At 41.2% G+C, this 13,545-nt stretch overlaps 1 protein-coding gene across 4 annotated transcripts in view; it reads right to left on the bottom strand.

Moving 5' to 3' along the window:
- The window catches only part of LOC134340331 (rho GTPase-activating protein 23-like), a 490,201-nt gene that overhangs the window by 130,694 nt on the left and 345,962 nt on the right, over positions 1–13,545 (bottom strand). For all 4 annotated transcript variants that reach the window (XM_063037438.1, XM_063037439.1, XM_063037437.1 and 1 more), the window contains one exon: positions 9,472–9,550. In XM_063037438.1, the coding sequence (XP_062893508.1) occupies positions 9,472–9,550 (79 nt within the window). The remainder of the gene's footprint in view (positions 1–9,471; positions 9,551–13,545) is intronic.

Here is a 13,545-nt window from a genome sequence, read left to right as displayed (position 1 = left end):
AAAATTTCATTCCACAGGATTGTAAAGTTCTCTTTGAGATTCTAAGACTGTTTTTATTACTTTGTTACATCATTTTTCTCTTTTTCACCACCCCTTCCCTCTTATTTCTCTACTTCTCACTTTCAAGGATCTTCATCTCATGTTCTCAATATTTATTGCTTATTACTTATTACTTTGTTTTTTTTTCATTTTGTAATTGCATTTTGTTGCCTTTTGCAAATTGCTTGTTTCTTGTGTTGTGTGTGTTTTTTCAATGATTCTATTATGTTTCTTTGTATTTACTGTGAATGCCCACAAAAAATAAATCTCAGGGTAGAATATGGTAGTGTAAGAAAGGATGTGCTGCTGTTGGAGAGGGTTCAAAGGAGGTTCACGAAAATGATTCTGGGATTGAATGGCTTATCATATGAGGAGTGTTTGATGGCTCTGGGCCTGTATTCACTGGAATTCAGAAGAATGAGGTGAAGAAAAATACAGAATATTGAAAGGCCTCAATACAGTGGAGGTGGCGAGGATATTTCCTATGATGGGAGAGTCTAAAGCCAAAGGACGCAGCCTCAGAATGGGGGGGGGGGGTCCATTAGAATGCAGATGAGGAGGAATTTCTTTAACCATAGTGTGGTGAATCTGTGGAATTTATTGCCAAAGGCAGCTATGGAGGCCAAGTCATTTGGTATATTTTAGGCAGAGGCTGATAGGTTCTTGATTAGTCAGGACGTGAAGGGATACGGGGAGGCGGCAAGAAATTGGGGCTGAGAGGGAAATGGATCAGCCATGATGAAATGGCAGAGCAGACTCGATGGGCCAAATAGCCTAATTCTGCTCTGAAATCTTATAGTCTTATGGAGATCTACGTACTTTGATAATGAATTTACTTTCAACTTCTTTTGAACTTTCAGAAATAAAGAAATACAGAATCAAATTGGGCAAATTCTTCATTGTTTATTTCTTAGTCCTTAGAGCTCATTAAGGCAAACAACTAGTTGTGTGCTCCAACAGCTTCTCAGATATTTCTTTCTCTTCACTGTCCTCCCAATCGATTCTTTCTTCAGAAGGTTCCGGAGTAAAATACATCTGTGCGTACAGGTGCATAGCGAAAAGAATCAGTAGAACCAAGATCCAGATCATGGCGTCGACTGGCTGAGAAGATGAAGAGTTGGTCTCAAATCTCCTGGGTTAAGAGGGGGAACTCTGCCAAGCTGCTAGCGATACACAAATCCAGGTTGCAAATGCTAAAACTATGAGGGCACTCGACCTTATATATTACATATCGACAATGGATTGTGATGTCATCACTGCATCACAGAGTTGCTGCTGTAAGCCTGAGTCCCAGAGGTGGGGTACTTTATCTAGGCTGACAAGTTACTACCATTTGAGTGAGATGCTTTAGCAGAGTATGTTGGTGGTGGGGTGGAGATACGTCTCTACCAAAGGAGGTATAAGAATCTCCTTTCCTTCACTAGGTCACCCTTGGGCAAGGTTTAGCATGTAAAGCCAATGGAGTGTGATCACTGTTGCCAAGCAGATAATCTCTGAAGAGTATTTTTTTCTCTCCAAAAATACTTTATTCAGAAATATTACAAAATAAATATTACAAAATATTACAAAATAAAGTTATTTACATAGAAAAAAAACATCCATTGACTCTGAGTCCTTATTCAATAAATAAAGTTATTTACAATAAAATTATGCGCTGACTCTCAGCCCATATTCAAATGAAAGATGTTTACCATAAATTGTACGTTGGGTTGCCAACGGACAAGAGTAGCAGTTAATACGCTGGGTTTACCCCGAGGAGACTACAATGACCATGACACCTTGGGGGGCCACCAGCGCGCATGCGTGTACGATACTTTTCTACAAATTGTTTTTGGCAATTCTGTTCGGGGGTGGGGGTGGGGGTGTTAATCACGACCAGAATATCGGTGATAAGTGACTAATACACTCAATTTCGTTTCTAAAAGGGTTTATCTAACGAATTTTATATTAAACACACAGCGCATATTTTCCTCGCATGAATATAGTGATAAGTCAATTATCAGGGGAGCTTGAAGTAAGTGTTGAACAAACTTCCAGTAGAAGTGGTAGAGGCAGGTTCGATATTGTCATGTAAAGAAAAATTGAATAGGTATGTGGACAGGAAAGAAATGGAGGGTTATGGGCTGAGTGCAGGTCGGTCGGACTAGGTGAGAGTAGCGTTCGGCACGGACTAGAAGGGGAGTGCTGTAATTGTTAAATGGTCATATAAGTCAATAGCATCATAACATTTTAAGTAACATTTGGATATTAAACACGCAGGCATATTTTCCCCGTATGAACATATAAAATCATTGCAACACACCAATATCGCTGAATCAGTGGGAGTCCTGGGCTTGTTTCCCTGCAACGAGACCGCTCCATCGAGGGGTGATGGGAGACAGCGATACTCGAAGGGGGTTCCTTGTGTCCAGTCTATTCCGCAATTTAGTTTTCGTTGCATTCATTGCAGAGATATGTTGGAAATGGAAGCAATGTTTTCAGTGCTTTCGTGGCTATCTCAGGATATTGAGCCTTGACTTTGATCCAAAATGCCGGCAGAGATGTTATGTCAAACATACTTTCCAGCCCGCCGTCATTTGCAAGCTCGAGGAGTTGATCTCCTTCCCGCGCTGACATGGATGACACGCGGGTAATGACCTCGCGGGCATTCAAGCTCAACGGTGGGCGTGACAGGGAATGAGGAAAGGTGCAGCTGACTCCTATCGCCAAATCATATCGCTTCCTCGTGGCCCAGTAGCGCATGCTTTGTGGCCTGGTGGTTGGGGACCGCTGATACAGAAGATTTAATCAAAATTTTCATTTTGATGCAAATACTTTAAACCAGAATCCAACACCTCACTGTTTATTTCCAGCTCCTAATAATTTTATGGTGTAGTTGACAATTCCAGGTCATGCTGAAGTACATAAGGGACTATTAATATGTTAAAAAAAAGATAGATTTCAGTAGATTCCTGTGATTTGTCTTTCCACAGACAGCCACAAAACAAAGGAACACCATGGAATCCATTCGAAGAAAAACATCAAACACCCAACATGCAAAAAAAAAGAAATCGCACAAAAAAATGAGCAAAAAACACAGAATATTAAACACCAAGTCACAAATCATCGAAACAGTCCAGGCATATTCAGCTCAGTTCAGTTCAATCTGGCTCTGTGTCGTTTGTTAACTTCGGACCACGAAAAGAAAGGAGCAACCAAGAACCAGAAAGTTATTTAAAATACTATGTACATATTGATAGGTACTGAAGCATTGCTTTTCACTGACCCACAGCAGCACCGTGTTGGCTCGTGAACCTTCATTACTTTGACCTCCATTTCCTCATTAATTTGAGTTCCTCACTAACTAAGGTAATTAAGATGTGACACATAGGGAGCAAACTCAATGCCATTTTAGTAGAGTTTTATTTTTAAGTGAATTTCATCTTTGTTTTTAAAATATATTTAAAATTTTCACCCTTTCCTTCCTTGAATTTTATCTATGTTAAACTCCCCCCCCCCCATTCCTTAAATACGAGTGAGCACAGGTGATTTGCTTGTTAGCTCAATGTGAACAGTTGTTATGAGGGACAAGAAGAGGTACGGGTAGTTTTGTGGTATTAGAAATGAATCTGGATTGCAGATCCACTGTGCTCTAAGCCTCCTGTGATGGCACGAGTTCATTTCAATTCATGCCATGTCCACATGGTCCTGATTTTGAGAGATTTCTGATTGAAAGAGTAAGTCAGAAATAAAATCCTTCTCTGACTGGCCTCAATCCTTTCAGCAGAAATGAATCTCTCCAAAGCTATTAGCGGTCAATTAACATGCCATGTGACTGTCATCTGATGAGTTCAGAATCAGGCTGATTCTCACTGACATTTGTTGCGAAATGTGTTGTTTGTGGCAGCAGTACATAAGAAATTGCTATAAGTTACAATAAGGAATATAAAACAATATAGATAACTATTGCAAAGAGAGAGCAAAATAGTGAAGTAATGTTGATGGACCATTCAGAAATCTGCTGGTAGAGGGAAGAAGATATTCCTAAAACATTGAGTGTGTGCTTTCAGGCTCCAGGACCTCCTCCCTGAGGGTAGTAATAGGAAGAGGGCATATTCTGGGCAGTGAAGGCCCTTAGTAATGGATGAAGCCTTCTTGAGGTACTGCCTTTTGAAGATATCCTCAATGCTGGGGAGGCTTGTGCCTACGATGGAGCTAGCTGAGCTTACAACCCTATGAAGCTTTTTTTTTGTTCCTGTGCACCCTTTTACCAAAATCATCTAGAAGTCCACAAATGACCATGCCACGCCTGTTAGAAAGTGCACCTTACTGTTGACTTTTGACGCCAGAAATAGTAATTGATTTTAAAAACACAAACACGAGGAAATCTGCAGATGCTGGAATTTCAAGCAATACACACAAAAATGCCGGTGAATGCAGCAGGCCTAACTGGAAGAGAGGAGGAGGAATGGGGTGGCACTCACTTGGTGTCGGCTCCGTCCAGAACCCGGCCCGATTGGTCTCCAATTAAGGATGTATTTACATAAAGGGCCAGTAACATCATGAAGGATTCCACCCACCCTGCTCAAGGACTGTCTGTCCCACTCCCATCAGGGAGGCTACGTAGCCTCCACACCAGGACCACCAGACTCAAAAACAGTTACTTTCCCCAAGCAGTAAGGCTGATCAACACCTCTACCCACTAACTACTTCACTATTTTATCATTTCTTTATCATAAGTCACCTTATGTGCAGCCTAGCATCACTTTATGGACATACATTCAATCTATGTATATAAGCTATCTTATGTATTTATATTTATTGTGTTTTTATTATAATTGTGTTCTTTATCTTTTGTGGGGGGGGGGTTTGTGCTACATCTGAACTAGAGTCACAATTATTTTGTTCTCCTTTACACTTGCGTACTGGAAATGATAGTTAACAATCTTGAACCTTGAAAATAAAATGAATATTAGCCTGCCTGCTATGGTAACTTGAGGAAATAACAGACAGGCTAGATAAAGGAGAGTTAGTGGATGTTGTTTATTTGGATTTTCAGAAGGATTTGATAAGGTGCTGCACATGAGGCTGCTTAACGAGAGCCCATGGTATTACAGGAAAGGTACTAACATGGATAGAAGACTGGGTGAGTGGCAAAAGGCAAAGAGTGGAATGAAAGGAGCCTTTTCTGGTTGGCTGCCAGTGACTAATGGTGTTCCGTAGGCGTTGGTGTTGGGACTGTTTCTTTTTACGTTATATGTCAATTATTTGTATGAAGGAATTGATGGCTTTGTGGCCAAGTTTGTGGTTGATACAAAGGTAGGTGGAGGTAGTGTTGCGGATGCAGGGTCTTTGCAGAAGGACTTTGACAAATTATGAGAAAAGGCAACAAAATGGCAGATGGAATATAGTGTAGGGAAATGCATAGTCATGCACTTTGGTAGAAGGAAGAAGGTCTGGGCTATTTTCTAAATGGGGAAAAAATTCAGAAATCAGTGGTGCAAAGGAACTTGGGAGTCCTCATGCAAGATTTCCTAAAGGCTAACTTGCAGGTTAAGTCAGTGGTAAGAAAGGTATATGCAAAGTTAGCATTCGTTTTGAGAGGACTAGAATACAAAGGCAAGGATGTAATGCTGAGGCTTTATAAGACATTGGTCAAAACGCATTTGGAGTATTGTGACAACACACACAAAATGCTGGTGGAACTCAACAGGCCAGGCAGCATCTACAGGAAGAAGTACAGTCAACATTTCGGGTCGAGACCCTTCATCAGGACTAACTGAAGGAAGAGCTAGTAAGAGATTTGAAAGTGGGAGGGGGAGGGGGAGATCGGAAATGATAGGAGAAGACAGGAGGGGGAGGGATGGAGCCAAGAGCTGGGAAGTTGATTGGCAAAAGGGATACAAGGCTGGAGAAGGGGATTGGCCAATTTTGCCAATCAACTTCCCAGCTTTTGGCTCCATCTCTCCCCCTCCTGTCTTCTCCTATCATTTCCGATCTCCCCCTCCCCCTCCCACTTTCAAATCTCTTACTATCTCTTTTTTTCCATTAGTCCTGATGAAGGGTCTTGACCCAAAACGTTGACTGTACTTCTTCCTATGGATGCTGCCTGGCCTGCTGCGTTCCACCAGCATTTTGTGTGTGCTGCTTGAACTTCCAGCATATGCAGATTTTCTCCTGTTTGCGTCTTGGATATTGTGAGCAGTTTTGGGCCCCTTATCTCAGAAAGGATGTGCTGGCATTGGAGGGGGTCCAGAGGAGGGTCACAAGAATGAACACAGGAATAAAGGAGTTAATGTATGAGGAGCAGTTGATGGCTCTGGGCCTGTACATGCTGGAGTCTAGAAGAATGATGGGGTGGGCGGGGAGGGAATCTCATTGAAATCGAATATTGAAACATCTAGATAAAGTGGACGCGGTGAGGATGTTTCCTATTGTGGGGGATCTAGCACCAGAGGGCACAGCCTCAGAATAGAAAGACGTCCCTTTAGAACAGAGGTGAGGAGGAATTTCTTTAGCCAGAGTGGTGAATCTGTGTAATCTATTGTCATTGGGTGCATACCCAAGTCATTGGGTATATTTAAGGCGGAGATTGATAGGTTCTTGATGTCAAAGGTTATGGGGAGCAGGCAGGAGAGTAGGGTTGAGGGGGATAATAAATAATAATAATAATAATAATAAATGGAATGCTAGAGTAGACTTGATGGGCTGAATGGCTCAATTCATCTCCTATGTCTTATGGTCTTATGCCATTCAAAGGAACAGTTCCAGCAAGATCAAACAATTTCTGTCCGTATCTGTCAAAAAGAAATTGTCCACATCTAGGTGGGGAAATTGCTGTTGATTATTGAAAAGGTAAAAAATGGCAGCAGCCATTTGGGCAAGGTTTATTTTATTGAGATACAGCACGGAATGGGCCCTTCGAGCCATGCCACTCAGCAATTCCCTGATTTAATCCCAGTCTAATCACATGATAATTTACAGTGACCAATTAACCTATCAAGCAGTACATCTTTGGGCAGTGGAAGGAAACCAGAGCACCTGGAGGATACCCATATGGTCATGGGGAGAACATACAAACTCCTTACAGGCACCGACTGAAATTGAACCCAGCTTACTTATACTGTAAAGCGTTGTGCTTGGGGGAAGCAAAAAAGGAAGACCTTGCATATCCAATGTAGCTCATCATCAGAAAGGAATCTGATAGTCTGTGTTCTAACTCTGGATTAGTAGTCCTATCCAAGGTCACCCAGTCCTACCCTTGGTCTTCATTGCAAGAGGGTTGAAAGCTTAGCAATAGGGAAGTATAACTGGGTAGTACAGTGGTGAGGCCACAACTAGAATGACATACGTTTTTGCTCCCTTACTTAAGGAGGATTTAGTGGCATAGGAGGCAGTTCCAAAGAGATTCACTCAGCTAATCCCTGGGATATGTTTCCAGCCAAGTGATCAATGCCAAACACTAAGTGACGAGTTTATTTTATTTACAGATAGTAGAGTAGGGTGGAGGTACGTCTCCACCAAAGGAGGTGTAAGGTGCTTCTTCCCTGCACTAGCCTGCAGGTCACCCTTGGGCAAGGTGTAGCAACTGCTTGATCACCCCCACACCACCACCACCACCACCCCCCCGATCAGGGTCACATGAAGCCATGGGAGCAGCTGGTGGATGGTTGTATGAGCAGCCGGTGCAGATCACAAGTCCTGGTGATGCGACCACTGATGCCAGGCAGACAATCTCTGAAGAGTATTAATAATGGCTGGGTCACCCATTAATATCAAAAGGCAATAGCAAACTACTTCTGTAGAAAAATTTGCCCAGAACAATCACGGTCATGGAAAGACCATGATCGCCAACATCATACAACACGGCACATAATGAACAAATGAGTTGCCCTTCAGCTGCCTTCTTGTACTGCTGCAGTCACTGAGGTGTGGGTATGACCACAATGCTGTTAGGGAGTTTTAGGGTTTTGATCCATTGACGATTGAAGGAAGGACAATAAAATTACACCCTTTGTACTGGAACCATGAGGGTAAGGCAGTTGTCTACGTAGATTTTAGTAAGGTATTTGACAAAGTCCCACTTGGGAGGCTAATCTATGAGATTAAGATGCACGGGGTCTGTGGTGAATTAACTCTTTGGATTCAGAACTGGCTTGTGCATAGAAGACAGAGGGTAGTGGTTGAAGGGACTTGTTCAAGCTGGAGGTCTGTAATCAGTGGTGTTCTGCAGGGATCTGTGCTGGGACCTCTGCTTGTGATGTATATAAATGACCTGGATGAAAATGTAGATAGGTGGGTTAGGACATTTGCAGATGATACCAAGATTGGTGGAGTTGTGGATAGTGTACAAGACTGGCAAAGCATACAGTACGATATAGATCAGTTGCAGATATGGGCTGAGAAATGGCAGATGGAGTTTAACCCAGATAAATGTGATGTGTTGCACCTCAGTTGGGCAAATGCAAGGAGACAGTACACTGTTACGGGCAAGATCCTCAACAGTGTGGCTGTGCAGAGAGATCTTGGGATACAAGTTCATCGCTCCTTGAAAGTGGCTACACAGGTCAATGGGGGGGTTAAGGCAGCTTATGGAATGCTTGCTTTTATTAGTCAAGACATTGAGTTCAAAAGTCAGGAGGTTATGTTGCAACTTTATAAAACTCTAATTTGGCCACATCTGGAGTATTGCCTACGGTTCTGGTCACCCACTATAGGAAGGACATTAAGTCTTTGTTGAGGGTGCAGAAGAGGTTTTCCAGGATGCCTCTTGGTTTAGAAGCTGGATAAACTTGGGTTGTTTTTTCTAGAGTGGCAGAAGCTGAGGGGAGATCTGACAGAGGTTTATGAGTTTATGAGAGGCATAGATAGAACAGACAGGGAACTTCTGTTTCTCAGGGTTGAAATGTCTTATGCCAAAGGGCGTGCATTGAAGGTGAGAGGGGGCAGGTTCAGGGGGGGATGTGAGGGGTAAGTTTTTTACTTAGAGAGTGGTGGATGCCTGGAATGCACTGCCTGGTATGATGGTAGAAGCTTCTAAGAGATATGGATTGCCCTTGAGTGGAGGTACGGAAGATGGAGAAATATGGACATGGTATAGGGAGGAGAGGTAAGTGCTTGGATGTTTTTGATTTGCTTTTTAGCTGGTTCGGCACAACACTGTGGGCCAAATAGCCTGTTCCTGTGCTGTACTCTTCTATGTTCTACATTCACAACAGTTCATTGAGTCAGACAGAAATCACCTATACTAATGACAAATAAAAGAAACACAGATCCTGAATTACCTGAAATAAAACATAATATACAGGAAATTCTCAGCAGATCAAAATGACTGCTGAGGGTGTCCAGCAATTTTTGTTACTACATAATTAACAATTTAACTTTTGCCAAGAAGTTTGTATCTTTTATATATGTTAAATCAAGACGTTATTTTTAGTCTTTGTGTTAGCTTACCTGTTTTGAATCAGGGAAATCACTTGAGAATATGTTTTGCCAATTATACTCTCTGCATTCACCTTTACAATTCGATCTCCTGCAAAAAAAAAATTGCTTTCAAGTCTGTGAATATCAAAATGCGTCCCCAAAAGATGTGTTTGGAGAAGCAAAATTGTTTATAAATTGAAATTCAAGGTGGAAACAATATGATGCTAATTTCATGAAAGTGAATACATAATTTAAAAACTTGTTTTTTGGAATTGTCATAATTAAAACTTAAATTCCCAATGCTTCATGTGCAGTCATCTCTGGATCATAACCATATTATAAAATTTCTTGATCAACATGCAACTCACTTCAATGTTTCTGTATGTTTTACTCAGACCATAAGACCAGGAGACATAGAAACAGAATTAGGCCACTTGGCCCATCAAATTATTCTGCCGTTTGATCATGGTTAAACAGGGAGATCGCAAATCTAAAATGTGTAACCGCTCACAACATTAACCTCTAACCCCCTTTGCATATTCAACGTGACTGATCTGTCCTTCACCCTTCATTTTTAATTTTCAAAAAATCCTGGAGCTTCATGGAGAAATCGGTACACTGAATATTTGAGGTACATACTGTGAGCTGTACTCTTTTTTTGTACAATACTTTGTTCCTTGCCCACCTTACCCCTCACCTGGCTTCACATATCACTTGCCAGCTTGTACTCCTTCCCCCTTCCTTTCCAGTCCTGATGAAGAGCCTTGGCCCAAAACGCCGACTCATTACTATGGAACTCAATGGTCACAGATGACCTATCTGGACACTTTCAGGTAGCCTTCAAAAGTTATTGTCATAGTTCACTTCCTTCTAACCTTGCCATTGATATGAAAACAATATCGAAAGACACATTTATATAGTCTTAATCTTGGTTCATTGGGCCATGTTTTACAGCCAATGAATCACATTTACATAGTAATATCAGCTGTAATGTAGAAAGCGCAGAACTATGAATTCACCTTCCTCTTCATCTCATGTTCTCAATATTTATTGCTTATTTATTATTATTATTGTTTTTTCTTACTGTATTTGCATAGTTTGTTGTCTATCGCACATTAGCTGCTTGACTTGTGTATGGTTTTTCATTGTTTCTATTGTGTTTCTTTGTATTTAGTGTGAATGTCTGCAAGAAAAAAAATTTCAGGTTGTATATGGCGACATTGACAATAAATTTAATTTGAATTTTGAACTTCTAACTTTGAACCAAATCTAACCAAAAGGACAGACGGGGCTTGGATTAGATGTCACCTCAGACAATGCAATGTACCCTCAGCACTACTAACAGAAGCACTTGTTTAGATTCTGTACTCTAGTCCCTGAACCCACAACTCCCTGGATGGCACATCCTACATCACTCCAATGTGAAAGATTCCACCGAACTCTCAAACTTCATTAGATACTTTCTTTGCACAGCCTCACAGTTTAATTTTGGGAAAATTAGAGACCTAGCATTATATTTCTATTTACAACATACACAGAGATTCTTTGAAAGCTGAAAACTAGAAATAGCAGTATGTGCTGTTTACAGTATACAGCAAGTAAACTACATTCAAATATACTACATTAAAAAAAACCAAATGTGGCATCTCTGAAAGGCTATAGCCACTGGAAATGAATAAATATAAAATGATAACCGGTAATTTATACTGATCACACATTTAACAAGATGACATCCAAAGTCTTTGACAGACTAAATAAGCTATCTTTCACATTTTACTCCGGCACAATTTTATAAAACAAAATACTAATACTTCCTTAGGTGTTTGCAAAGATTTGGTATGACATCTAAAACTTTGACAAACTTCTATAGATGTGTGGCGGAGAGTATATTGACTGGCTCCATCACAGCCTGGTATGGAAGCACCAATGCTCTTGAAAGGAAAATCCCACAAAAAGTAATGGATATGGCCCAGTCCGTCACGGGTAAAGCCCTTCCAACCATTGAGCACATCTACACGAATCATTGTTGCAGGAAAGCAGCATCCATCATCAGGGACTCCTACCACCCAAGACATGCTCTCTTTTCACTGCTGCAATCAGAAAGAAGGTAAGAAGCCTCAGGACTCATACCACAAGTTCAGGAACAGTTATTACCCCTCAACCATCAGGCTCTTGAACCAAAGGGAATAACCACTCAACTTCACTTGCTCCATTACTGAAATGTTCCCACAACCAACGGACTCACTTTCAAGGACTCTTCATCTCATGTTCTCAAAGTTCAAAGTAAAATTTATTATCAGAAGTACATACGTGTCACCACACACAACCCTGGGTTTCTATGGGCATACTCAGCAAATCTATAGAACAGTAACTGTAAACATCAGGAACTGTCAACTGTAAACAAACTGCAAATACAGATATAAATAAATAAATAGCAATAACTATATAACAGAGTCCTTAAATGAGTGCAGCTATCTCTTTTTGTTCAAGAGCCTGATGGTTGAGGGGTAGTAACTGTTCTTGGACCTCATGGTGCGAGTCCTGAGGCTCCTGTACCTTCTACCTGATGGTAGCAGTGAGAAAAGAGCATGGCCTGGGTGGTGAGGATCTTTGATGATTGATGCTGCTTTTCTACGGCAACGTTTCATGTAGATATGCTCAATGGTTGGGAGGGTTTTACCCATGATGTACTGGGCCAAATCCACTACCTTTTGTAGGATTTTCCACTCAAAGGCATTGGTGCTCCCATACCAGGCCGTAATTAGATTAGATTAGATTCAACTTTATTGTCATTGTGCCAAGTACAGATACAAAGCCAATGAAATGCAGTTAGCATCTGACCAGAAATGCAAAGAATAGTGTTATTTACATAACTGCGAATAAAAAGTAAGTGCCACAGCACACAAATATAAAAGTACTGAGACAGTACAATATGGGTGCAATACTGCTTAGCGCTGTGATGTGAGGTTCAGCAGGGTCACAGCCTCAGGGAAGAAGCTCTTCCTGTGCCTGCTGGTGCGGGAGCGGAGGCTCCTTTAGCGCCTACCAGATGGGAGGAGAGTAAAAAGTCCATGGTTAGGGTGAGATGCATCCTTGATAATGCTTTTTGCCCTGCCCAGGCAGCGTTTATGGTAGATGTTCTCAATGGTGGGCAATTGAGTGCCTATAATCCACTGGGCAGTTTTCACCACCCGCTGGAGTGCTTTGCGGTCCGATACGGGACAATTGCCATACCACACTGAGATGCAGTTGGTGAGTATGCTCTCAGTGGGACAGCGGTAAAAGTCCGTCAGTATCCTGGGACAGAGGTGAGCTTTCTTGATGCTCCGCAGGAAATAAAGGCTCTGTTGTGCCTTTTTGATCAGGATGGAGGAGTTCAGGGACCAGGTGAGATCCTCGGAAATGTGGACACCAAGGAATTTGAAGCTTGATACACGCTCCACTACAGCTCCGTTGATGTAGATGGGGATGTGAGTGTGGCTCCTAGCATGCCTGAAATCCACAATAACTTCCTTGGTCTTCTGGGTGTTCTTTCTTTTTCCAATATTTTTATTAATTTATATATAAGAGTACAGAGTACAGGAAAAAATATATATGTCAATACATTAAACTAAATCGCATATAAAGACTCCTTACCGTATATTTGTACAAATCAATTAGTTTGTAACATTGAATAATAATAATTTTTTTATATTAAAAAAATCTAACCCACTACCAAGACCGAAGCTGATTAATAGAAAAAAAAAGATTGTCAGTCATTATCTGTGCTTTAACAGCAAATCAAAGGTTTTCAAAATAATTCAGAAAGGGTCCCCACAATGTTTGAAAGTCTTGAAAATTTGTGGGCAGAACTGAAAAAGCGTGTGCGAGCAAGGAGGCCTACAAACCTGACTCAGTTACACCAGTTCTGTCTGGAGGAATGGAACAAAATTCCAGCAACTTACTGTGAGAAGCTTGTGGAAGGCTACCCAAAATATTTGACCCAAGTTAAACAATTTAAAGGCAATGCTACCAACTACTAACAAAGTGTATGTAAACTTCTGACCCACTGGGAAAGTGATGAAAGAAATAAAAGCTGAAATAAATCATTCTCTCTACTATTAT

The sequence above is a fragment of the Mobula hypostoma genome, chromosome X1 (assembly GCF_963921235.1).
Source record: "Mobula hypostoma chromosome X1, sMobHyp1.1, whole genome shotgun sequence".
In the NCBI taxonomy this organism is placed as follows: Eukaryota; Metazoa; Chordata; class Chondrichthyes; order Myliobatiformes; family Myliobatidae; genus Mobula; species Mobula hypostoma.
The sequence above is the reverse complement of the archived record's forward strand: the minus strand, read 5'-3'. Positions and strand labels throughout refer to the sequence as shown.